The sequence below is a fragment of the Archocentrus centrarchus genome, chromosome 14 (assembly GCF_007364275.1).
Source record: "Archocentrus centrarchus isolate MPI-CPG fArcCen1 chromosome 14, fArcCen1, whole genome shotgun sequence".
Lineage (NCBI taxonomy): Eukaryota > Metazoa > Chordata > Actinopteri > Cichliformes > Cichlidae > Archocentrus > Archocentrus centrarchus.
In genome coordinates, this window is record NC_044359.1 from 21,775,166 (window position 1) to 21,802,212 (window position 27,047).

A 27,047-nucleotide genomic window follows, 5' to 3' on the forward strand; every position below is an offset into this window, starting at 1 on the left:
TATCCGCATTCTATTTGGCATTTAGGCTAAAACCCAAACCATTACAGTTTGGGTTTTAACCTAAATGCAAACTTTAGCTACATTTGCTGTGATGATAAGCAGTATTCCTCTGTTAATTTGTGTGGTTATGTAACGTTATGTTTGTCAAAGTGCTACCTTATATGAACACATTTAATTATATAAAAAAATAAACTAACAAAACAAAAATAAAATACAAAACAGACAGAGGCATACTTTCCCAATTTATTTGCTCTTCTAGAGTGATTACAATATTTCTTCTCTGGTTTGGATCTCGATGTTGCAGCTCTTTAGCTCTATAGATTTAATGCGGTCCTTCAACATCGTTTTTTTTTTTTTTTTTTAAGGCAGAGCAGCGAATGTGACCTGAATGCAGGGCATGACTTAATGGGATGAGACGCAAAACTCATTCAAAACAGTCTCTTGAAGACTCTGAAATGCTTTCGCAGCCTTAGTCATCGCAGCCATATGATTTCTCTAGGCTCATCGGGCTTTATATGCGACTGTATGTGTCAGTGTGAACCTATTTCATTTTTGGAGTGATGCCTTGGCTACAGTAAGATGCGATTTTGAGGAGGGACAGTCATGGATTTTGGATTTCGTTTGTTTCATTATAACATGAGGTCACCACCGATAAAACACCATGGAGTGATTGACATACAGTAGCGGGGTTTTGGGAGTGAGGAGAACGACCCTTCGGTCCATCGGTTGCCTGTATTAGAGCTCCAGTTCTGCGTTTTTGTTGACGGAGCCCCTTGGCAATCGGCATTATTTTCTTTCCGTCTGTGGCTGGTAGGGGAGGCGGAGAGAGAGCCGCGGTGGAAGGCGGCGTATTAGCGCTATAGCTGCCGACCAGAAGATAATTGCTTTATTTTTTGGAATGAAACGTGGCTTTTGTTTTGCGAGCGGACTACCAAACTTGTGGTTCACTGCAGCATTTTGCGTCTTTTCTCGCCGCTGCAGATGATACAGAAAACCATCATAGCGGTACCCCACCACTGCAATTTTTGGGCAAAGATAAGAGTGGCGTCGTCTTGCAGTTAAGGCTACTATGGCAGCATAGAGTGGAGGGAGTGAATCCGTCGATTCCTTGCTTAGCATGTCTACAATGCCTTATTATTAGTAGAAAGCAGTGACTGGATTTGAAACCCAGTGTCATCCCGCGGTTTCTCCGTTTCAGAGCTACTGTTTACCCATTGAAAATCACTCGAAAAGCAGCGGATCCCGATGGCATGGACACTTATGCAAGGTCTGCCGCGCTGCCGTGCTACTGGAGCCTACTTGCTGTCTCTTCATTCAACCCAGCTCCAGCTCCATCGCCATCGCCCCGCAGCCGAAAGAGCCCTGCCGCAACGCGACCAGCGACCACCGAGCCAAAGCAGGCGGCATGAGGCTTGATTCAGTACATTTATCCATGCTGGTCATCGGGGTCTCATTCGCCTGCTACTCCCCGAGTTTGAATTCCCTGCAGGACCAGGCTTACAAATCCGCCGTGGTGATCGAGGGCAAGGTGCAGTCTACGCCTGTGAACGTCTCTGCGGAGCCGTACCGTGTGAATGTCAAAGTGCTGGATGTTTGGCCCCTAAACAGCGGGGGTCTGGAGCGAGAACAGCTCGTCACCGTGGGGGAATTTGGATCTGAGGCTCCGTGCACCAAAGTGAAGAAAAACCACAAGTACATTTTTTTCATGGACCCCACTGACGAGCCCTTGGTTTTTAAGGCATCGTTTGCGCCTCTTGACACCAGTGTAAAGAACCTAAAAAAGGATGTTGGAAGGATCTTATGTGAGGACTGCGGTAAGTCAATGTAGCCCTATTGTGGAATACCGGTGAAGTCCAACCCGGAAGAATCAACGGTGTATTAACAGCCCCGGGCTTGGGGTTTTTGGTAACAGGCACTCTGGTGAATTGTGGTTATTATGGCTACAGCGTGTCTTGGAGTCACTGGGTACCAGATAGGTGCCTAAGGGGCGTCTATGCAGCAATTTTCGACAACTCTCGCAGGCTCCCATAGCCCACATGATCAATCAAACTCTCTTTCTCTCTTTCTCTCTCCTATTCTATCTCCCTGAACTGCAATAGACATGCGCCTCGCACTGTTGCTAGTGAGGAATTGCAGTTTATGTGTACTGATCTATCTGCATCCAGCAAACCTGCTTTATTCTTTGATATTTCAGACATATTATAAGGCACATTTTACTTCTTATGAGTCATATAATCACTGCAGTTTTCCAAAATCTTCCTGGCTTAGTTAACATTTAAAGGAGCGAGTACAATTTCAGGACCAGGGACAGCGGCCTGTATCCCCGGTATCACGTGTTGAAAATCACGCTGCCCTAAGCAAATTGGTTCCTAGGCTATATTTAGGCTCACGCCCTGCTTTAATGCTTTAATACCACAGTTTGGCGTAGCAGCAGAAGAACTGTTTGCAGACAGGCATCCTCACATGTTAAGGGCTAGCAGTGTGTTGTAGTTGTACGCTGAAACATGATGCTTTCATTGAAAATGTCAAATTAACAGCTTTACCGCGTCACACTTGAGCATTTTCCCTTTTTTTTGTTGTTGGTAGTTTAAGAAATGACTTTGGTCTGTAGATGCTGACCTTAGGCAGTAACTTTAAAACAATATCTGGGGCATTCCGTTTGTAATAATGCAGTATGTTAGTATATTAATTAAAGTTTATTTTCCTTCTCCCAAGCTCTCTTTCCCTCACAGCTTGTTGAAAGATGTCACAAATGATATTCTAGCCTGATCATTTTGTTTAGGATGTGGAAGTTGCTGAGTAAGAACAATATTGGAAACTGTGATGCAACAGGCTGCCCTCAAATACATAAATTAGTATACATATGTAGATAGACATATATATATTTTTTTTCACTTGACTGGTATGAGCAATGCTGTGAACAAGTGTTCTTCTTGCTCTTCATTAGGGTAAAACGAGCCTCCACTACTTTAATTATAAAGTAGTGCAAGTGTTTGTAACTTGAACTTAAAGATCACATAGTTCTTATCACTCCCTTGCTTGTATCTAAGACTATGGTGCTCTGCTGGCCAGTTCAGTAGCAATCTGGCTAGCTTGTCTTCCACACTTATTCCACTGTTTAGAGCATGCGTTTGCACTTCCATTGAAGTACTGTGGCCTAGAATATGATGTATGCCCTGTACTGCTGCTGTCTTAAATCCACTTAGTTGGTACTCATGAGACACAAATTCTCCCCTCTCACTTTGTCTTTTAAACTCATCATCTTGTTAGAGAGGTAACACAAAATGGACCCTATTCCCTTTTGAGTTCCTTGAACAGCCCAAGCAGCCCTTGTTATTTTTTTCTGGCGCTTATCAAAGCTCATCAGTGATGTGATCAAAATTGTGTCACATTGAGTTACCACACCCAATTCTTTGGCCTTTTATTTATTTCACAGTACCCAGCAAAGTAGCTGATTAAAGATGATGTGCTTCTTATTAACAGATCTCATCACAGTTTATTTTCTGACCCCCTCTCCTCCTCACCTAAAAACAGTAACAATATCCTCTTGACCCTTTCAGTTCCTTATTTTGTTCAGCAGGGACCAAAGATCAACAACTTTCTGCTGACATTTTATTTTGCCTATTTTTTAATGCCATATAAGTACCCCTAAATATGTGTTTTTGGCTTAAAACAATCTTGTCTGGGACTAGATATTGATTCCAGGTCTTCATAGCACACTTCCAAAACTTGCCATTCATCCCTCTTTTGCAGTTATACACATGCTCTCTAGTGTGTGAACCAGGGAACAGAACATACATACTGTACAACTTTCTAAGTGATACAGTTGTTGTCTCCACTTCCTATGGGCTGTTTTAAATTTAGGCTACCCACAGCAGTTAACACCAGAGGTTAAAGTGGGCTGGAACGATCCAGAACTGCATTGTTCCACCTTCAGTAAATGAATAATTAAATCTGATAGGCAGAATAATACATGTTACTGTCGAGCGAGTTAATTTTTTTTTGTGCTGCAGCTTGGACTTCCTTCCAGGTGAAGACATGGAATAACAAGAAAATAATGACATGATATCCCATAATCTTGCTTATACCCTAAAAACAACCTCTTTTCCTTCCTATCCCTAAGGTGCGTTCATGGCACAGATGTAAAATAAACTGTGGCACTGGAAATTTAGTGTCTACCTAGTGCTTCAGAAAAGGATTGGGAATGAACTCTGTTTATATTTATTCCTCATAAACATTTTTTTTCCACCATTAAAAAAAAAAAAAATTACCACTACTGACAACCCCCCCCCCCCCCCCCAAAAAAAAATGGATGGCTACTGACAACCCCCCCAAAAATGGATGGCATTTTTTTGCCATCCATAAGTCAAAATTTCATGTTATTATCTCAAAATTTAAACTCATTAACTCAGAATTTCAAGTTCTTTTCTCAATTTTAAAATATTTTCTTATAAGTTTGAATAAGCAAGTTGAATATTTGAGATATCAACCTTGAAATTTTGAGCTAATAACCTGAAATTTTGATGTACGGATGGCAAAAAAAAAAAAAAAAAATTGTTTTTTTCCAGTGGCAGAAACAAGCTTCCATACAAATGCAAATTTTCACACAGCACAATAAATGATATAAATATGACCAAACACAAACTGTTTATGTGCAGTTTGTATCACAGTGTGTCTTGTTAGCTAAATATACAGTTACTGTATATTTACAATGGAGAATGATGTTAGAAAAATTGGACAGGAGAAGAAGATGAAAGATTATTTTCTGTAAAGGTTAAGCAGATATTTGATAAACTGGCAATTAAAATTTTACTTATAAAGTCCTAATTTTAGAGTTTCTAATCAGATGTTGGCTCTATCCATGATCCGTGCTTTGTTGAGTATGTTGCAAAACAAATAAAATTACATAATTTTCTCTTATTCAAAGGTTGCATGAAAATGCTGGGTTGTTTAGTACAGTTTAGTGCAGGTTAAACTTGTTAGTTTGCAGTATTGTGCTGACGTTTACAGTGACGCACTATGCTGAACTGGTGCAGAGCAGATTGTGGTGTTCATGGTCAATGTGGGGTTAAATGAAGGGTAGCATATGTTAATTTAAATTTAGGCTGATGATGCTGTTAAGATTCACTCAGTGGAATTTGCCTTTTATACTAACTTTATATTGTCTGGTGGTTTGAAATCAGGAATGACAGCTCATGTAACATCTGCTTAGAGCTTGTTGAATTCAGTTGGCTAAATCCTCAAAGAGCAGTGAATCTCACAACGGCACCAGAGGTCAGCTGACCACAGCCTGTACATAGAGAAGAATCTACAGGATCTCACCTGCCCAATCCTGTTTTAACCCCTGGTTAACTACTTCTACAGGACTCAGTCAGCTCATTGCTCTGCTTTTCTGTCAGAGCAGAGAAGAAATCAGCACCAAATGCAGGTTCATGTTAGTTATCAAAATGCTGCCCTCACACTGGTTCTCAAGTGGATCATATTCTATCTGACTGAATCAGCATCTTTACCTGTGACATTATTGTATTTAAAAAAAAAAAAAAAAAAAAGTTACACAGACATCTATCCAACATGTAAACATCTCAGTCAGGTATGCTTTTTAGTATTACTGCATGATGTCCAATATTCCCTTGGAGTTTAATGCTGCTCTGCAACAGGTCACTGTTGATGTTGTCACCTTTAAATGGAAGTTTACGTAAGATGTAAGGCAGGCGCAAGCATGTCTGACATACCTGCATTAAAGAAATATACAAAGTGGACTATGTTCAATATTACTGCAGACAACTGGAATGACATCATAAGGCACAGTGACCTACTGCTCAGTGCACAATTTGTGTTTACATCTCTTTTTTAGCTTGTTGAGCATGTGTCTGTAGGCTTGGCACGGATGTACTGAAGCAGGAGGCAGACTGCTCTGCACACACAGTGTCATCCATTTGCCTTTTTCAAAGGCACGTGAAGAGTAGATCACATATCATGATTATTCTGTCTAGCCAAATGTTACTGGTCATGCATACTACTTTTTTAATCATGACATGAGATGAAGATGACATCTACCTTAGAGAGACTGGATGTTTCATTTGGAATGGAGTCTGACATTTCTGTACTTTCAACTGTAATTTTGGGTATGTCAAATCTGCCTGTTAGCTATTATTGTTTAGCATAACAATACTTTTTTGGCCCTCATGGCCAAGCCTAAATCAAAAGCCTGCATACTGAAACAAATGTGGTAGGTGAGCACCCCCCAGCTTTTTGTCTATCCATAGACTCCCATGGAGGAGACCTACATAATTGTATTTTGTGCATGCATGTGTGTGGGTGTATTCAGATTGGTGGGAGCACTGTATCAGTAAAATAGAGTGCAAATCGGTGCAATGCCTATGACAAAAAGTACTCTGAGTTAAAGAGTAGCACACTGTACTGCAGAATGCATCAAACATGCATATCACTGCTGCTTGTCTAAGCATTTATATGTTCTGGCTGTTTGGTTTTCTGAACTAGATCAATGTAAACTTGTTGCTGTGAATGCACACCCTGTCATTAATCTGTCACTGTGAAGTCCAACTGTATGCAGGTCACAGCTGCTGCATTGAGGTGGTAGACAGGCAGAGTTTTGCCTGCAAGCTATAGCTTTCTGTGAATTGGAAGATGTCCTTAGAAGAGCCAGACATAGAACAAGAATGACAGCTGCTGATGGATACTGGGTTCTGCTTCCACCCCCCAATTTTGTCTTGCAGCAGTATTAATCAACATGCATCTACAGGTTGGTCATTATACCCCAATGTCAGTCTCAGGGGCCATTTAGCAAACAGTTGTGACAAAGGTGTTCGTTTACTGTATTTCACCAGCAAAATTATTGCCGTGCACAGGATGTGTGTTTGTTTAGGTAAGAATGACTGAAGCGTTTTCAATGGTCAGTCCTGTGGTCTCCCAACTGAAAGTGAGTGAGATATACTGTATATTTTGTGATTGTATGGGGGAAATGTTTTTTTTTTACTTGGTCATTTATGAAGAATTTATGCCCCATTAAATCTCATCTTGGCTATTTTACACTGACAACATAGCTTGATGTATAGTCACAAGATCTGTGAAAAAAGGGGCATGACCATTTTCAGTAATTGGCTGCCCATTTTCTTGTCCATTAGGTACTTTCTCACAATCACTCACACTTGTGTTCCACATTTCTTAAGACAGATTTTTAAAAGCCATTATTGTGACAGCGTGAGCATTTAGGATATCTATCTTTTGCGTCTCCATAACTCTCACTGTCCCAGTAACACAGCAGTTGTCATGGTAGAGTTGAGGTTTTCTGATTTGGGTCAGGGTTGTATGGTTGTACCTGTTTGCACAGCAGAGCTATTGCAAGTGAGTAAGTGGTGTCTTTTGAGCCTTTCCTTTACACCCTTAAAATTTAAAATCAGGAATATTTTAGACCAACTGTTGCTCTTCTATGTTATGGTACTGAGTTGTCCAAGACAAAAAGAAAAGAAAAAAGCAGCAATAACAGAAATAGCAGTTATGAAACAAATAAAGATTCAAAGCATTAATTCCCCTTATTTGGTGAGACACATGTGCCACAGATTTGGTTATTACTATTACTGAATAAGCCTGTACTTTATTCAGTTCACTACAGTGTGAAGAGTGAAGATCATGCTTGTTGAGGTTTCAGCAGTGAGGAATATAAATTCATTTTCTGCTCCATAGGAATGTTATTTGGAATTTGGAATATTCAAAATCAGTGCAGCCTTGCAATAATCATGTTAAACTGTATAGTTTTAAGTGGAGAGTCTACAGAGTCATAACACAATAAACAGTTAGCCAAAATATTATGTTGGCATTGCCCAGCCTTATAAAAAAAAAAAAAATCTTTTCACAAAGACTTAAATCAGTGCTAGTTCAAAAGACTGTACCAACTCTAGGTGTGAATGTTTGTCTCTGTGTTAGCCCCCATAACGCAGAACTGTACAAGTGGCAGAAGATAGGTGGAACATATGCAATTTGGATTCAACCACCACACTAACTGATAAGTCTCTGTTTTGGTAGTTATTGAAATGTTCTGTGTTACTCCTTGCTTTGCCACATGCTATTTTGGAGTAGTACTTGTGACTTAACAGCAACCAAGCAGCTTCCTATACGATACTGTGTAAAAGTCTCAAGCCACCCCTCATTTCTTTGTATTTTGCTAGAGAAAAAATGGAAAAGGGTTCAGTGATTTATTGAAATATGTTCATATAGTATATAAGGCAAAAATAGAGTTTGTACTGTTTTAATGAGCTTGAAAGTCAATATTTAGTGTGATCACCTTTATTCTTCAGCACAGCCTGAACTCTGAGGCAGCTTTCTTGGAATTTCTTTAAGTAGTCTTCAGGAATCGTTCTCCAGGCTTCTTGAAGGACATTCAAAGCTCTTCTTTGGATGTTGGCTGCCTTTTGTTCTGTGTCAGGATGATCCCACACTGCTTCAATAATGTTGAGGTTCAGGCTGTGAGGAGGTGTTCCATTGTATGTGTTTCTATCTAGGTATGTTTTTACCGCATTGGCAGTGTGTGATTGTCATGCTGAAAAATTAAGCTGTTGCCAATCAGATGGTGACAAGATCTCCAACATGACAGAGCCATGACAGAGCCTCCACCATGTTTTACAGATAGACACTCACTGTTGTACCTCTCTCCTGACCTTCTCTGTACATACTGATGACAATTTGAACCAAAAATTTCAAATTTGGATTCATTACTCCATTAGACCTGTTGCCACTGATTTTCAGTCCAGTTCTGGTGTAATGTGGCATGCCTCGGCCTTTTCTCTCTGTTTCCCTTCCTTAAGAATGGCTTCTTGACAGCCACCCTTCCACTGAGACCATTTCTGATGAGGCTTCAGTGAACAGTAGATGGATAAACTGAAGGACCAGATGCATCTCTCAGGTCCTGTGTCAGGTCTTTGCTGGATTTTTTTTCCCTGTTTCTTAAGAACATGACTTTCAGATGCTGTTCATCTTCTGTCAATAGTTTTTTTAGATCTGCCACTTCTTCTTTTGTCCTCCGCATGTCCAGTTTCCTCAGTTTTTTTAAAGGACACATTGCACACCATGCTGAGATATGCCAATTTGGGAATCACCTTGTTGGTGGAAAAATACAGAGGTGTCAGGTCAAATACAAAAGCTGCAACACAAATACAAAACCCGCAACACAAATACAAACGCCACAACACAAATACAAAACCCTCAACACAAATACAAAACCAAAATTTGTGTTGTGGGTTTTGTATTTGTGTTGCGGCTTTTGTATTTGTGTTGCGGGTTTTGTATTTGTGTTGCGGCTTTTGTATTTGTGTTGTGGGTTTTGTATTTGTGTTGCGGGTTTTGTATTTGTGTTGCAGCTTTTGTATTTGTGTTGTAGCTTTTGTATTTGTGTTGCGGCTTTTGTATTTGTGTTGCGGCTTTTGTATTTGACCTGACACCTCTGGGCCACTGTAGAAAAATACTATTTTATGTCTGTCAAATTGTGTTATCCATTGTTTATAGATTCAACTAAAGAAATGGGAACAAGTGATGTGTTTTTGCAACATGCTGCCAGTAACAAAGTTGTCTGTTATGTGTACACACAACACTGGTTCATCCCTTAAGTTAGGTGAAAACATAAACAAAACAAACACAAAAAATCATTTAAAAAAGAAACTCTGTCTCATTGGAAGAAAAATCTCAAGCTCAAGACTTTTGCACACTGTAATTTTATTCTCATTAATGTTGCATGTTGTTGGAATAGCAATTTCGTGAAATTTTTGTATATGTAAGGTAACAAAGCAAGCCAAAATGATCTATTAGCTGCAAATAGAGTATTAGATTTACAAATGAAATTAATATCAGTAATTTAGAACGGGCACTGATTGGTACCAGGTGATTTAATGTCACTTACAATTACAAAAATGACTTTTTCGGGCCTACTGAAACTGTTCAACATCCCAGCAAGCTGACAAATTCATAGAATTGTCATATCTGCTGCTTTGTAGTTTTCTGTGAAGATTCCCAGTTATCCAGGCTCACAAGCTGGTCAGAACAACAGAAAGCACCCCATAAGTATTATACATCCAGCTAAAATATACTTTTTGGGTTTTCACCTTCCTAAATGGTTCTTGCTTGTTAGACAACAAATGTAAGAGAATGTCAATTAGCTAACAGACTGCGGACAGTATCATAGGTTATTGAGGTTACGCACTGTTAGTGATGCAAGGAAAACTCCGGACAAAGCACAAAATGAAGCTATCACTTCCTAATTCTTCTCTAACCAAAAAGTGCTGCCAATTTACTTACAGGCAGTTTAACAGCTCCAGTGTGACAGATATTTTCTATAGTTCTGAGTGTGTGTTAACATACCCTTTTGATTTCACACACACGCACACACCAAAGCAATGCCTTGGATGATTATAAATTTCCATGCAGTAATACAGAATTATGTCTGGGCTCATGGAGAATAATGGGCTTACTCTAAGTTCAGCTGGATAAGAACTATGAAAACAAGTCTGCAATGCCATGCAGTTTAAGGCTTTCAGTTTTATGTCTCATTTATCATATGCTTCCATAAGGGCAAGCTGCTTAAGTGAGACTTTAAAAATATTTAGTAAGATCATGAGACTGGGGAGGCTGGGGAAATAACAGCCTGTAAAATATCATATGAGTAGATACAATAATAAAAGGAAAGTGGTAGACTGTCTGCATGTTTGTTTTCTTAGCTTAAACATGATTATGGAACATATGCATAAGAATATGCTTATCACTGTTCAGTCACCATATTTAGTCAGTTGTTTTGCAAGTTCTGCTGCACTTTTCTACCAACTTTTATCAAGCAGGGCTACCTGCATTTGCATTGCAAGTCCTTTGCCAAACAGGTCACTACTTTCTGTGTATAATTACAGAAACATTAACATTTTATACAGAGCACCGACCTTAATTGTAAAACCATGGGTCCTTGTATCATGGCTGTTGTACTGCAACGCTGCAGCTTGCAAACAGCTGGCTGAAATGTACCATCAGACAGAGAAGCAGATTTGGATTGGTTAGTGATGTGAATGCAGATTAGTCTTACAGTTGGAGCCTAATCTCACAAACAATAATCTCCATTAATCTCTGGCTTGCTTGAATTCACAAACTGGGCTGAAGGCTGCCTTTGAAATGGCAAAACTATTTAGAGCAGGACATGAGGACGGTCTATCTTATAGTGTTATAGCTCTAACAGGAAGGGTTTTCACTGTATTTTATTTCTATAACAACAGTCAAAACTATCCAGTACTCATACTATTACAGTCTTTTTTTTTTATTGTGATAGTGAATTATTACAAAAAGGTTTTCTGATTCTTCTGAAGCAACAAGGACAACGAAGATATGAATGGAAGTTCCAGCAAAATATGGAACAATACATGAATGCAGCACTCATGCAAACTTAGTGATTACAACCTAATACCATCACACAAGAATTTTGCACCACCCCAAACCACATTGTCCCAATTGTGCCCTCTGGCTGCTAGCAGGAAGCTCTGAAAGAAGACAGGAATCTAACTTTATTAAAAAAAAAAAACCAAGAAACTAACAGAATATCAAATGAAAGAAAAAAAAAAGATCTGCCTCGCTGCCACACAACCTAAATTCATGTGTTCTGATAAAATGATCCAGGTTCTGTATGAATACTTCATTTGTTCTTTAACTTTATTACATCTCACTACATACCTCAGAGGAAAACATCCAGCTCCATGTTATCAGCGATTCAGTTAAACAGCTCATTCAACCTGGAAGACACAGTTATTTTTGATAAAACACTAGCACTCAGTTTAATGTACAGTATTAGTGCCAAAGGCCATTTTAAGGGATGAATGAAGGTTTTCTATGGTTTTTCAATGGGGCATTAGTTTACTACACACATATGTGGGGCATTTTGTTGAAAGATCCATGGGTTGAACGTGAAACGGAAACCTCCTTCACCCGATTCATTGCCTTTTGATACTAAGCGCCTTCCACTAATACATCTCATTTCCTTCTCTTTACCTGCATCACAGTACCAGCAGGATCTCATGGTGTACTGTGACAATGTAGTGATCCAAGAGCTGGGCCTTCAGCTCAGCTAAAAGCCCTCCCATCCCCCAAAAAACCCCAGCGATAGGGCATAAAGATTTATCAAGGGGTAAGCGCTATATCTCAACCTCATCATTTTAAATCTTTTGCTAAAGCTTCCCATTTCTGTTTAATCACCTTAAGTGATGGCGTCATAAACAGATTAAATATTACTGTCCGTGGCATTTATGGTGAATACATATCCCACCCCACCAAGGAATCCATCCATCCATCCAGCCAGCCAGCCAGCCAGCCAGCCAAACATTCTCTAAACAGCTTATCCGATTTAGGGTCAATTCAGGGCAATCTATCGCAGAGCTAATATATTATTTATATTATTTATTTGTATGGCAGTCTTTACTGTGTTTTGCTGCAATTTGCAGTCATTACTTTTGCTTTACCTGTTTTACAGTACAGCTGCATCTCCCGGGCACTGCAGTGTTTGTGACTTTGGGGCCCATGAGATCAGTGTTTGACTATGTCCACTACATAGTCACAGTGTTTGGTGCAATGTGACTATGTAGTGGACTAAGCACTGGGCCCTCAGCTCAGCCAAAAACAACCCCCCCAAAAAACAGTAATAGGGCATAAAGATTTTGCAAAGGGTAAGCACTGTATCTCAACCTCACTGGTCTAAAGCTTTTGTTAAAGCTTCCCATTTCTGTTTAATCACCTTAAGTGATTGCGTCATAAACAGATTAAATGTTACTGTCTGTGACATTTATGGAAAATGCATGTCCCACCCCACCAAGGAAACAACGGGAAAAAAAAGCCATGAATCTCTTCAGTACCAGACCCTGAACAATTTCTGGGTTGAAAATGATACAGTGTAGACAAATCATCCAACCTTGCAGATAGAATTTTGCTAATAATGCATATACAGTTGTGCTCAAAGGTTTACATACCCAGATTCTTTTTGGCCATTTTTCAGAGAATATGAACACTAACACAAAAACCTTTCTTTCACTCATTGTTAGTGGTTGGATGAAAACTTTTATTAAAAAACAACTGTGTTTGCCTTTTTTAAATTATAATGACAACAGAAATGACTCAAATGACCCTGATCAAAAAATTTGCATACCCCAGTTTTTAATACCATGTATGGTAGTTGTGGATGAGGCATTTTATTTGCTCAGATGGTAAAGCCCATCCATCCATCCATGCATCCATCCATCCATGCATCCATCCAGCCAGCCAGCCAGCCAGCCAGCCAGCCTCTTAACTGCTTATTGGATTCAGGGTCACTTCAGAGCAGCCCTTGTGATTTGCACTCCTTACGTTCATTCCTTATTATTTTCTCTCCTCTCATGTGCTCTATTTCACTCTGTGTGTGTGTGTGTGTGTGTGTGTGTGTGTGTGTGTGTGTGTGTGTGTGTGTGTGTGTGTGTGTGTGTGTGTGTGTGTGTGTGTGTGGTGCATATTCAAACTGAGAGGAAACATCTGAAGATAATCTTGCTTTAGTTGACTTCAAATTGTCAAGTTGTTGTAAACACAATAAAAACTGTCCAAAAAGTTTTTATTTTGTGGATATGTTAATACAGTCCTCAACAGATGTCCCAAAGCTCTTAAAGCCACACTAAAGCATCAGCATTAAAAAAAAAAAAAAAATCTACTGACTACATTGTCAGTAATAATCCAACAGTTTGTAGTTTTGTGTTTGTGTGTGATTCATCTTTTAGGTCTAAATTAAGAATATGCATTTAAAATAAGTAGGTCAATAATTATAAAGCAGTCTGTAGCTTTATTTGACCTTGATAGATGATATTATTAGGAGAGAGCTCTGAAAAGTATAGTGAACATGTAAACACCTTTAGGTAAGGGTTTACTTATTAGGCTGTTTGCACTGCTTGTCTAAAGCTTCTGTCCTTCAGTTTAGTAACAAAACATCTATACATCTATTTACACTTACTAGGGTAATTTTAGATTAAAAAAGAAGAAATAAAAAAGTACCACTAAATAGAATGGCAATCTAATTGAAGTGCTGGAAATAGCTTTGTACTCTGATTACAGTTTACATTCTGCTATATGGCTTTTTCAGCAGTTAGACTGAGTTTTTCAACCCACTGAAGAATGTTGCCTTCACCACAATGAGGCAGTATATGATCAGGATCAGGAAGCAGGAGAAACACCAAAAAGTTGAAAGGGATGAGTCCGTTGGGAATGTCACAGCAGTTGTTAGGCTCCTTGCCCCTACAGCTGGAGCAGTGTCAAAAACACTCAAATGGCCACAGTCGCTGCACAGTCCGGAAGATATCAACAGCATAACAACTGTGAAAGTCACTGCCATTTGGATTTGACTTTGATGACAAAGGGAATCTGTTTTTCTGTTGTTGGAACGGTGCTGTTAATTCTGCAGCCAGCTATAAGCGGATGTTTTCTTTTGGCTAAACTAACTGTAATGGTGTCCCTCAGGGAGAGGCAATCATGTGCAGTGTTAGACTGGACAAAAAGATGCCCTCTTGTTACTCTGTGCAGACAGTTGTGTAGAAAACATAGCCTTGAATGCCCTGTGCTGCATATTCCTGAAATACAAACAATCAACTCTTTCAAATACTACACTATTACTACAGGAATACTTTAGAATTAGTGCTGAATAAGATATGTAGCAAAATTTAAAAAGGGAAAAAAAACTGTAGAGGAATCACTAAGAAACAAACACAAAATCACCAGTGAAATAGGGAACACGAACATAAAAAAGCACACATACGTACTTTACAGTGCATGTTTCCCTACCTTATACCACTATTTAATGCATTTACATTGGCCTGATATTAATAACTCGTATCTTCCTGCTTTGTGTAGGCAGTTTAAGTTTACACAGCCTTTTGAATCATTCAGTAATTTGCAGCTATCTTGGGCTGCAATACTCTTCCTTCACAGGCTGCAGCTAGTGGATGTAATTAAATATTTAAAATGTTTTTTTCTTTTTTCCCCGCCTTTGCACGCCATGAAAGACTGTCACCAAAATTAACCCCTTAAACTCACAACTGGTATCATCGTTAAATTAGAAATCAGTAAATAAAAAGAGATAATATCATGACATGAAATGTGAAGTCTAAACATGAGCCACTTAGTGCACAGCACATACAGTACTGTGCAAATGCACTGAGCCACCTCTCAATTCCATTATGAAATAGGTGCAATGATTTATTTAAATGTGCAATCATACATAAAATTACAGTATATAAGGCAAAAACAAAAAATTCTAACAAGCTTGAAAGTCAATATTTGGTATGACCGCCTTTATTCTTCAACACAGCCTGAACTCTGAGGCAGCTTTCCTGGAATTTCTTTAAGTAGTCTCCAGGAATCGTTCTCCAGGCATATTGAAGGACATTCAAAGCTCTACTTTGGATGTTGGCTGCCTTTTGTTTTGTTCTGTGTCAGGATGATCCCACACTGCTTCAATAATGTTGAGGTGGGGGCTCTGGAGAGGCCAATCCATGCCTGATAATGTTTCATTGAATGTCTTGCTATCCAGGTATACTTTTACTGCACTGGCAATGTGTTTGGGATCATTCCCTATTTCTTAGGCACATGATATTGTTCATCTGTTGTAGATAGTTTTTTTTAGGGCTGTCGCTTCTTCTTTCGTCCCCCACTTGTCCAGTTTCTTCAGATCTTTTTAAGGGTACTGCACTGAAGTAAAGAAATGGGGACTAATTATTTGTGTTTTGCAACAGGCTGCTAGTAACAAAGTGGTTCTTTGCTAAGTTGTCTGTTGCGTGTCAACACAACAGTGGTTCATCCCTTGAGTTATGTGCCTTTTTATGCTTGAATGATTCAAAGGTCAGAGTTAAGAGGCTTAACAAACAAAAAAGACATTCCTCAGAACACGGTCAGGTACACGGAGTGAACTTTAAATGAGAGAAAAAGCAGCCAGTGTCCAAAGAAAAGCTGTAACAGACATTCAGAGAGCCTGGAGTAGTATTGCTCAAAGACCACTTAAAAAAAAAAAAAAAAAAGTCTGGCTCCTTGGAAGCAAAATTTAAAGAAACACTGGGTGGCTCAAGACTTTTGCACATGCATAAATATAAAGAAAACATGAATTTTTTTTTGTCTTCTATTGAATTTAAGTATGAAAAAGATTAGACTGTAGACTTGTCTTTTTGTATAAAGCAAAGAACAACAGAACAGTAAAGATGTGAGGCTATAAAAACTATAAGATGTGTCTTATAGTTTTTATACTTATTTGTTTTTTTCTGTAAGCACGAAGTACCGCAGCAATTTCCTAATGCTGTGAACCTGTTCACCCATATGGCAATAAAAACCTTCTGATTCTGATTCTGATTCTGATTCTGATGTTAATTATTCACTACAATAAAAAAAAAAACAAAAAACCCAATGTTGTCCATCTGTATTTATGGCACTAAGTGTGAAATGTTATAAAAGGAGTGTAAATCATACACTTTATCCAACAGACTGACCAAGTCAGGGAAAAAAAAATTCCGGGCTATCAACCTTGTTTCATATAGATTTTACATTCTTTCCATCGATCAGCAGCTTCAGAATTAAACCTGATTATTTTCCCACTAATCTAACTTTAGATCAGTGTATGTAAATGGCATAACTCTGAAGAACACAGGTAGCTCATTTTTCAGTGATCTGAAACCTGGTTAAGCTGCTTGGGTCGCTCCAATACTAAACTGGTTACACTGGCATGTAAAACCCTTTTGTACCTGTGTCTGGTGCTCGCTGTCTCTGCAGACAGTGAGTGAGATTCACTTTGGATGAATACTTTTAGTGAACATCATAATTGCTCATAACCAAAGGCTTGTGGTCATGATTTTGCTCACGCAAGTTACTCTTGAGATCAACACTGCTTTGGCATGTTGCAGAAGTAGTCTACTGTTGCTCAGTCCAAAGGAGGAGGATATAGCTGGCAGGCGCAAATTTCGCTTGTCGATCTTTGTAGCTGCAGGCGTACTACGGAAGAAAACACATTCCATAAATATTCCATAAACTGGTTTATAGGTAAGAATAGAGCTCCTCAATCACAAGGTCTCAAAGATTTGTGTAAACAGCGTAACATCTTCGGTGTCATCTGTACCTTCGGTTTTAGCTTATAGTGCAAAATCACATGAAATAATAAAAAAAAATTGCACAAAGTGCTATTATAAATGTCAGGAGTCAAAACAGTCTTACTTAATTCCTAAAAAACAAAAAACAAACTAAAACAACAACCACAGTATAATGAAAATATAAATGTAACACTTCCTGTTCCTTTGGAAATTATGATTCAGTGTTCCTGAAGCCAGTGCAGTTTGTTTTGGCAGGAAAGTGAGAGGTAGTATCAACTGACAATGAAAAACATCAATAAAGTGCCAAGTTGTTGGCAGAACTATAGAACAGCTTATAACTACTATTATTCAGTATTATTAGGCAACAGTAAGAAGAAGGCTGCGTTAAGCAGTACGTAATATGACTGCATTTGTAATGTGTCTGTGTTTTTTTTTGTTGTTGTTGTTGTTGTTTGTTTAGAATTCACAGCTTTAACAGCTGATTTATTGGAGCATTTCTTTTAAACATGAAACCTGCTTATCAGTTAGCCATTTGTAGCTCTGGGTGAATCTTCATTACACTGTCACCTCAACAAATTGTCAATTAGATTCACAGGAAACTACATGGCAGTAAAAGACAGTACAAATGATAACCTTTCACTGAGACTCTCTCTCTCTCTGGCCGTCTTTTACTATAGGCCCCGGGCTACTGCTTCTCTCTCATCACACATCAGTTTCTTGTAGTCTGCTGGTTTTATTGGTAGATTCAAGCATGTGTTATTCAGTCACAATTTGATGATAGTGTTTTGAACAGAGTGTTGCTTGGAACGTGCACCATGTACGCAGTTCATCGTGAATCATGACTTACCCTCAGAGCAGTTTATTTGTTTATTAATTAGGACATTTCAATCGTTGCCACCTTCTTAAAAGGTACACACACAAGTGAAGATTAATTCTTTCTTCATCTAAATATTCGCACTGAGTTTTATGAGGAATGCAAGCAGTTTTAGAAAAAAATTTCCCACCTTGATGTTGTTGCTTGCCAGTGCTTGTGCTTGTTATCCTTTAGATAATTGTCTGAATTTCTCTAAAGTACATTTGCTATAATTTTGAGTCTGCAAGCATATGCATGCTTTCCTACGTCAGCTGGTTGTAGGATGGCTAGTTTCAAAACTTGCCTGCATTTGTGCACCGATTCGAGAATGAACAGTGACATGCAGTCTCTGTAAAATTTAATAGACTGAAATTGTTTGTGTAAAAGAGTTTAATATGACTGTTGATTATGCATGTCCAAAGAAAGCTGACAGTGCCCATGACAGGAACTTCAACAAAAAAATGATAGGGAACAAAAGGACCATGGGAAGGGCAACTGTTTGTGTGCAGCGTGCCGAAGTGTTGAAAAGAGGGGCTGCCGGCACTCCTGCTGGGCGCCTCCCGGTGTGTTTAAGGGACGTGTCCAGCCATGTTCACCCCACACACACACACAGTACATATCCTGAGAGAAGGTTTGTTTCCTCAGGTATGTTGTAGGTGTGGATTGATGTGTGTCTTAACATGAAACAACTTTACACAGAATGGGATGGCTTGTTAGCTTGTTTGGAAGTGGACCAAGAAAAAAAAAAAACGTTTCCCTCAGTAGGGGTCTCCAAACTTGGGACAGAGGTTTACCTCAACAGAACTAGTAAAAATATACATCATAGGCAGAGGACAGATAAATTGCCTAATTCTGTGCTCTATGACTGAATCTAATACAGAGGAGGAGTTGATAGAAGATTATGACACTGCTGACTCACAGACAAATAACATGTCAACAGTTCAACGCTTGTATTCGTCAGTATTTACAATATATACTGTATGCAGTTACTGAATTCTTCATCATCCTAGATACTTGACGCCCACGCACAAAGCGATCCTTGTGTGCCGTCAGAGAGCTGGCCTACAAACTGTGACACCATCAAGTTGTAAATCCTGGAGCTTTTCCAGGGAAATGATTTGGGAAGTATGGCAAAAGATAGTAAACCCCCCCAAGGCATTTGACTCATATTTAAAAGGACATAACACACCTGAGTAGTTAAAACTATGTGCAGAAAATTTAGGTAATTATTAAATATTAATTTCTGAAATTCTAAAAGGTAAAAGCAAGCATGTGTATGCGTGATTACTCCTGCGTGTATGATGCGTGCCGGGGGTGTGCTGTTCCTCTGTCCTTTAGCCTTGCATTCTTCTGACCTTCCACCAGTGCTCCTGCTCATTATTGTGTTGCTCTAATCTGGAGGGGACAGGACTGGGTGCAGAAGTGTATTTATCTTCCTGCACAAATAGGACCTCTTTCCGTCTGGTCCCTGCTCAGCTTGTTGTTGAAAGATAGCGAGCAGCGTAGAGCGAGCTTCAGTGTGTGTGTGTGCATTTGTGTGCGCGGGTGCGTGTAGTGTATGTGCACACGGGGGGGGGGGGACTCAGATGTGTCCCAGCTGGCCCACAGACCAGCACACTACCATCACCTCACTGCAGCAAATGCAGACAAAAGAGGAAATATCTCCTTTGTGATATTGATACCCCTTAACTCTGGGGCTGTTTTACCCTAAATGAGAACACAGCATTCCTCACAGAGGTCTGTTGTACTTGTAAAAAGCCAGTAAGATCACTGTTACAGAAAGTCCCTGCAGTGTGAGCCCTGTAGCCTGGTTTCCGCTTTTTCTCCATCACATCTGTTGGGATGTGTACTTTTACTACACATTGTCTAGGCATGTTTCTTTTCATTCCCTTGTTGTCTTCATGACATTAGGCTTAGAAGCAAGTAGTTATCATGCTGCAAATGGCCATGGGCCAGGAAACCACTGTAGGCAAAATGTACCTTGAAAATAATTCAACAGATGAATTTTTTATGTGTCCTTTTAACCATTTGACCTTAGTTTTGCACTGCAGTCAGTGAAGCCGTGACCCCTGCTCTGCTGTCTTAGCACTTCATTTTTATCCATCTAAACATGGTGTAGTGTGATATTATTATTATTACTTGGCTTTTTGAGCAACAATAAATACTCTTGGCTGAAACTCAACTATTAGATTTTAAGCTAAAGCTTTGGTACTGCACCTCCATCACTAAGCTGGTGGTGGCTTGCCTTGAGCTTGAGCTTTAGCTAGTTTTGACCTCCTTTTTGGTACTGAGGTTGTCAGTCGCTGGTGTGCTTGGCAATGGATTTAACTGCTTGTAGAGAGTTAGAGAGGGTTTTTTGTGTGCCTTTGCAGTCATCTTGTCGCTCCGAGATGATCCAACCACAGCCTTGGCCTCCTGTCAGCCACGTCTGGCTTGCCAGAGCTCAGTGTGAGGCCATACTGGCACCATCAGCTGGGCCACTCTCTTGTCCACTTATCAAGTTCACTCAGTTTGAGACCACCTTGGTCTGGGCTTAATGCCGCCAAAGCATGATCTAAGTTTACACATGCGTAGTGGCCTGTTTTCCAGGAAAAGCCTACACTGGTGAAAAACAAACAAAGAGATAAGACAGACGCTTGATAAGCCCAAGCTCAGCCACGAGAGGCAAAAAACAGAAATGCAAATGATTTGACCAAGAAGCTGGTCTTAGTGTGTGTGAAACTCCTCACAGTGTCCTCACTGTGACATGTTTGTGCTTCTCTAAAAGCACATTCTGGAGATAAAGGACAAGTGCAGTGCACAAAAGGAATTTGATTTGATGTCAAGAATGCAAAGCAGAGAACGGATGAGCGTATGTTTTTAAGGGGGGGGGGGGGGGGGGGTTCTGATAAGAGAACAACCTTCCCGTGTTTTCCCATGTGTACATTTTTATTTCTGTGGTTTAAACCATGTATGAATACTTAATTGATGGATTCAAGTGGAGTGATATTTACAAGTGATTTATTTGAGTCCACAATTTAAATGTTAAATATGTCGGCAGTCATGAGTTTTACACAAAAAAAAACTAGAGTTTAAGGAATCAGCATTATTATTGCATGGTTATAGAAACAAATTTTTTATACTATTAATGCTTCTCTCTCTATATATATATAACAATGGCATGCAAGATGCAAGAAAAAAAACCCCCAAACAAAACAAAACATTTAGTCAGTTAGTTTGAGACTGAAAATTTGCGCAATGGAAAAAAACACACTGTCCTGTGATTCAGATGGGATGACTTAAAAGTCAGTTTTCTAAAGAAAAGTGCATGCAAGTGGTTTGTATTTACTACACTATGAGTGGAAAAAGGTCAATTTCGAATGCATCAGTGACCCACGTGCATCTTTTATTTACATGTGGATGCACCTGTGTGTTTGTATGCGTATGCGTACGAGCGTGTTTGAGGGGGTCTGTTTGTATTTGAGTGTGACAGTGTATACTTTGTCAGCCTGAGGACACTTAGATTGAGTGTGTGTTGTTCTCTCTGGTGAGAGCGCACATATGTGTTTGCGTGAAGACCTCATTCTATGTGGGTGTGTGTTTGATAAACTGTGAGAGCATGTGGGAGACTGTTTGTCTATTCATCTGGGTGAGAGCAGGAGAGATAGAGCAGAATGAGGAGGTGGAAGAGATCTGCTTCCAGCCTCTATCTTCAAGTCAATCTGCTCACAGTCACACAAACCTCTTTATCTCTCCTTTGGCAGAAGGGAGGGAGACAGGCAGAAAGAGACAGACAGAAAGACAGAGAGACTCAGAAAATAAATATGTTCAAATGGAGGAAGAATACAAAAGAACGAGCGATAGAGAGATGCAATCAGACAGCCTTAAGAAGATAGAGCAGATTTTTGTTTAAGAGGATCAAAGTCATACTCAGCTACTCAGACAGCATCTGTCATTAAAAAAATATTTGATCTATTTTAATCATAGCAATGAGCTATTATTATCCAACTGAAAGGATGTAGAAAGTGAACATGCAATACATCGACTGATATTCATTTGCATCATCAGAGAGCAGAAAATTGTTTTACAGAGTTTGCCAGTTTAGCCCCACTGGAAGTCGAGAGGCAATTGACATCCTCTACAGCTTTCTGTACAGTTTCCTGCACACACATGCAACACATTCAGTGCACACACAAACTTAGTCTGTCTCTCGCTCAAGCACACATAACCCCACACTTCATCACATTACCATGAGCAAGGCCAAAGAAAGGAATCAGGTTTCAGTCATGAAACAAAGGAAAAGCACACTCCATAGTACTTCTGTGTGAGTAGGTGTTTGTCTGCCTGGAGAACAAGCATTAAGAGCTTGCAAAAAGTAAAATAAATCAAAATCAGCTTAATTGTAGGTCTGACACTAATGTATGGCTGCCATTCACTCTTCCGTTCTGGCAACCGTCCAGATTAGGAAGACAGTCAGTTAGAGTTTGGAGGCACAGAGATCAAATCTGGCAGCAGGGTTGGACTGTTATTGCGGAATCATGCCCCACTGGCTGATGAGTTGCTATGCTCTTCTCTTGTTCCTCTCAGCTGCAATCAAATCTGTCACAATATGAGTCAGTGTGGCCATAAGTGGGAAGGATGCCTCTTACCATTAAATCAATCAGTTATCAGACACATCAGTCAAATTTTATCCACACATCTGAGAGAGGTGTTGGTAATGTCACGTGTCTGTCAGAGCGAGCAATAGTGACAGATGGAAACTGGTATAGAGCTGAAGAACTGAACAAACTGGGAGGCTAAAGAGCTGAGATCTCATTTTTCTTAGTGGCCTTGAGAGTGGAGCATGCTCAGTGCTGATGTTTGTCATCTCTCCCTCTCTGAGATGCTACTGCAGTGCTTCCCAGCAGGCTTGGCACAGGCTTACTCATGGACATCTCTCTTTTGTAGCGATACAGTGGCCGAGCTGCAGCTGCTCAGAAGATACCTCTCTCTGCCTTTCTTTGTTTCACGCTTTTGCTCCGTCTTTCTTCTTTGCCCCCCCGTCTTACCTGTCTTTCAATTCAGCCTCTCTCACTCTTCCTCCTATTGTATTTCTCGCACATTATCTTCTACTTCCTCACTAGCATCCTCTCTGGTTTCTCTCTCCCTCTCTCTCATCCTCACTCTGCCCCTTCACATCTCGCTCACATACTCTAGTTGCTACCTTTAAGGCTGTGGTTACCATGGTGACAGCTATGTGCTGCGGAAACGTCAAAGAGCTGAATCCACACAGGATCACTTCCTTGTTTTAACACTTCTATTCTTTCTTGTTGTTTCCCTTTGGTTTCTAGCAGCTCCCTGTAAATACCAAACAGACATGCTTAATTTGAATGCATTCAACCATTTGCTGTGTTGTAAATGAGGCAGCAGAAGTGATTTCTGGCCTCTTTCTGTGCTCCTGATCCCAGCTGTTGCTGAGCACACTCATTAGTAACACTCAGATTTGGAATCTCCGTTGACCTTGGCAGAGATGACCTTGAGAAAACAGCCCCTTTCTCGGGTCTCCAGATGTCACTGATATTGATTTGTGTCATGTCTCCACTTAAAGTGGGCTTCAGCAGCCTGCTAGGTGACATAAATCTTCAGTGTCCCAACCCCTCTCATCTTTTGCTGGTCATACATCATGCACTTACACGGGCATTTATAGAACATATACGCAAACACCAGCTGTTAGATCTACCACATTATATTTATGCAGACAAACCTGGGTTTTCTGCAGTCTCTTTGCTTAATATGATACATTCCTTATGAAAGGGCTGTTGAGGATTATCAGTGGACTATCAGTGTGATGACGTGCAGGTACGCTGTTGTTAGGAGGTTAGTCGCTCAGCTCCATCATGCAGGAAAGCTGTCTCCCTTTTTCTGGGAGATGCAAGGAGGGGTTAGGAGGCAACCAGAGATGGGCTCTATGAATCATTTATGGGCAGGGCATATACTGTACAGGATCTATACATAAACTTTTAGGGATTGGCTCCTCTTTTTGTGTGTGTGTGTGTACAAGATTTTAAAATTTTGCCACTCCCACACTGGCCCATTGTGGCCCTCCACCTACAGACCCTGATCCAAGGATGGCCCACGGCTGCTGAAAAACAGCAGATGCTTTCGAGTAGTGTGGGGAAAAAAAAGGGAAGAAATGTGCATGTTCATGTTCATGACCATATTTGAGTTCAGGTGTGAAAAATGTGAGTTCATTTCAGACTCCCGTTGTACGCCTCAAGGTCATATACAACAAGCCAGACCTTGTTCAGAGCTTAGGTTGTAGATTAAAAATTGCAACCAAATTTTCTCACAGTGTGTTGTCTAGTATAAGCCCCCCCATATATATACATATATACGTACATACATACTGAGTCTAAGATCAACATGATACAAATGCCCTTATCGTTAACTACAGTGGACCCTCATAAATCATGTCAGCCTGTCTAATTTACATCTTGTTTGGCTCTATTTGAAGATATTTGCAGGATCTTAGAATTTAGATGTTTTGAGTGACTAATCTTCCAAATCTGTATCACGTCATCCTAAAAGACACATTTGTTTTGTCCTGACGTCATCAAAGCTCATGCACATGATGGATACATAAGTCGCAATCCCACCCACAATCAAGCAGGCCTTCGAGCGAGTCTCATCTTGTTGAATAGAGGTGGAGGAAGTGCATTTTGAGATTGGGGGGAGATAGGGCGGTAAGGTGGCAGGGGCAGTTTTCTGTCATACTGCAGCCCCTTGCCAGGCCACAGTTTCAACTGCTGACTTGTTATATGAAAGGAGAGAAAAGCAGAAAGAGCCATATGTGTTTGAATTAGGAAAATCACTACAGTCATTGGCATGTCATCAGCCTTGACTCGACCCCTCCGGGTTTCTTGCCCAAAGCTTATGCCATTGAGTGTACTGACCTGTTAAGACATGACCCTTCTGCTGCCCCTTTCAATCCCTGCTCCCACCGCCTACTCCCAAGCAACGTCAAGAATCCTCTGAGGGCTTGACTGAGACAAACTCTAGGATGGCCCCACATGTGACTCATCTACAGAGTTTTTTTTTTTTTTTAAACACGAGTTTCATTGAGTCACTGTGTTCTTGTTTCAATGGAACATTCTTCTTTTTTTATTGTTTTTTTTTTTTTTTTTTTGGCATTTAGCAAGACAGTGGAGTTCAGTCAGCATGAAATTAGAAAAACCTTGCTCTGATAAAGCAGCTTTAAAATTAGGCTGTTCTGATTACGTAGTCACAGTTTGGGCTATGTGAAATAACGATAACAGATTAAATGATGTTGTAGTTATGTTCGTATTAAATACTGTTTCACACAAATATACAAAATGTTTCTGGAAAAATATCCTTTTTTATATTAGAATCAGGCAGGGAGGTGATTGCCCCTTTAAGATTTATTTCTACCACTTCTGGAGCCACACATGTACCCCTGCTGGCTTTCAACTTGGTGTGTCTCTTCTCGCTCCGTTTTCCTCAATTCTTCAAAACTATTTAAACCCATAGACTGTGCCAGAGGTATGAAAAGGTGAATGGCACATTCACCTTTGAGAATGTGCCATCACAATAAACACAGTTATTGTGATGTTCTAGTATTTCTTGATATTTATCTCGAAGGGTGCTGTATAAATAAAATTTTACTTACTTTGGCTACAAAGTTGGCGTTCTAAAATCCATGGACATTGATGACACCCGGCTAACAGTGACAGTGAAAGACAGAGAGACAACTACAGACATGCTGTAGCTTGCCTGTAATACTGAAAGAGGTACAAACAGACAAGAGAGGAAGGGGAGCAGACCGGCAGAGCCTATTTTGTGTAGTTCTGCAAGAAGTAGTCTGTCACTGATTGGGATCTGACATTTGGCACCTCACACACCGCTCTCTCACACGCATCTACTGAATCTGTTCTCAGCAAATGTGAACCAGATGTGAAGTGTTTTGGGACCCCCAACATCAACCTGGCAAGGGCAAATCTGCGTCTGAATGATCTGGCTGAGGTCAGCAGAGCAAAGGGGACAGCTTAACTTGTCTCACTTCACTTTTTGCACGCTTCATTACAATGGAGAAGATGATGCTGGGATAGGAGAAACAGAGTTGGCCAGAAGCAGAGCCATGGAGAGTGAATGGGCCGACTTTGGTCTCTCACTCATTGCTCAGTTTTGGCTGCTGGGCCTGGAAGAGCCTCTGCTTATCTGATACATCCAGTAAGAGAACAGTTGATTGCCTTAAAGCAATGGGAAATGCCTTCCTTGCCCCCCCCTTTCTTCCCTCCCTTCTTCTACAGTTTTTCCCCTCCTGCTCTCCCTACTTTTCTCTCTCTGCTCCCCCCCCCCCCCCCTCCCTCTCTCTCTCCTCTCTCTCTCTCTCTCTCTCCCTCTCCCTCTCCCTCTCTCTCCCTCTCTCACTCTCTCCCTCCCTCCCTCTCTCCCTCTCTCTCTTCCTCTCTCTCGCTACTTCTGGCCTGCGGTGAGTAGGTGGTGGTTCTTGCTGTACTTGATTGGAGCCAGTTTATATAGGAGGAGAGACGCTCTAACAGGCTCAGAATCTGGTGGTGCCCACTTGCCACACGTTCCCAAAAGGACTACCTGTTTTTCTTCCTGAGGATTTACTTTCATCCAACAGCATGACGGAGAACGGAAAGAGGAAAGATAAGAAAGGGAGAAAGAAGGGGGGTAAGAAAGGACAAAAGGAAAAAGAGGGCGATCCCACTACAGGTAAAATTAAATGACAGATGATTTCTGTGTAACATGTGCTTTGCTGTGTGTTTGAGAGAACGTGAGAGTGACAGAGAGAAACAGAAAAGAGTGTGTGAGTTTGTGTTCGGCTGCTGTATTACGAAAGTGTGGGAAAGTAAGTATTCCCTTGGCTTGTCAAAGCTTGCCACTAGGTTGTCACATGGATTGATCTTTTCAGGTGGTCAACTTGAAAAAGAAACATCTGGTCTTGGCAGCACTTTAAGATTGTATGGAAGTCAAATGAAAGGACTTGTAGAATAACATGTCAAATAAGCCCTGGACCTCACAGTGCCAAAGTGTAGTTATATTAGAAGCTCTCTGAAAACTAGTGACTGACTGTA

The 27,047-nt window shown here is 40.3% G+C and overlaps 1 protein-coding gene across 1 annotated transcript in view; it reads left to right on the forward strand.

Annotated features, from left to right (window-relative positions):
* Window positions 1-1,102: 1,102 nt before the first annotated feature.
* Window positions 1,103-27,047, forward strand: part of nrg2a (neuregulin 2a) — a 71,971-nt gene continuing 46,026 nt past the window's right edge. The window contains exon 1 of the mRNA XM_030746818.1: window positions 1,103-1,814. Coding sequence (XP_030602678.1) covers window positions 1,406-1,814 — 409 coding nt within the window. The 5' untranslated portion in view covers window positions 1,103-1,405. The remainder of the gene's footprint in view (window positions 1,815-27,047) is intronic.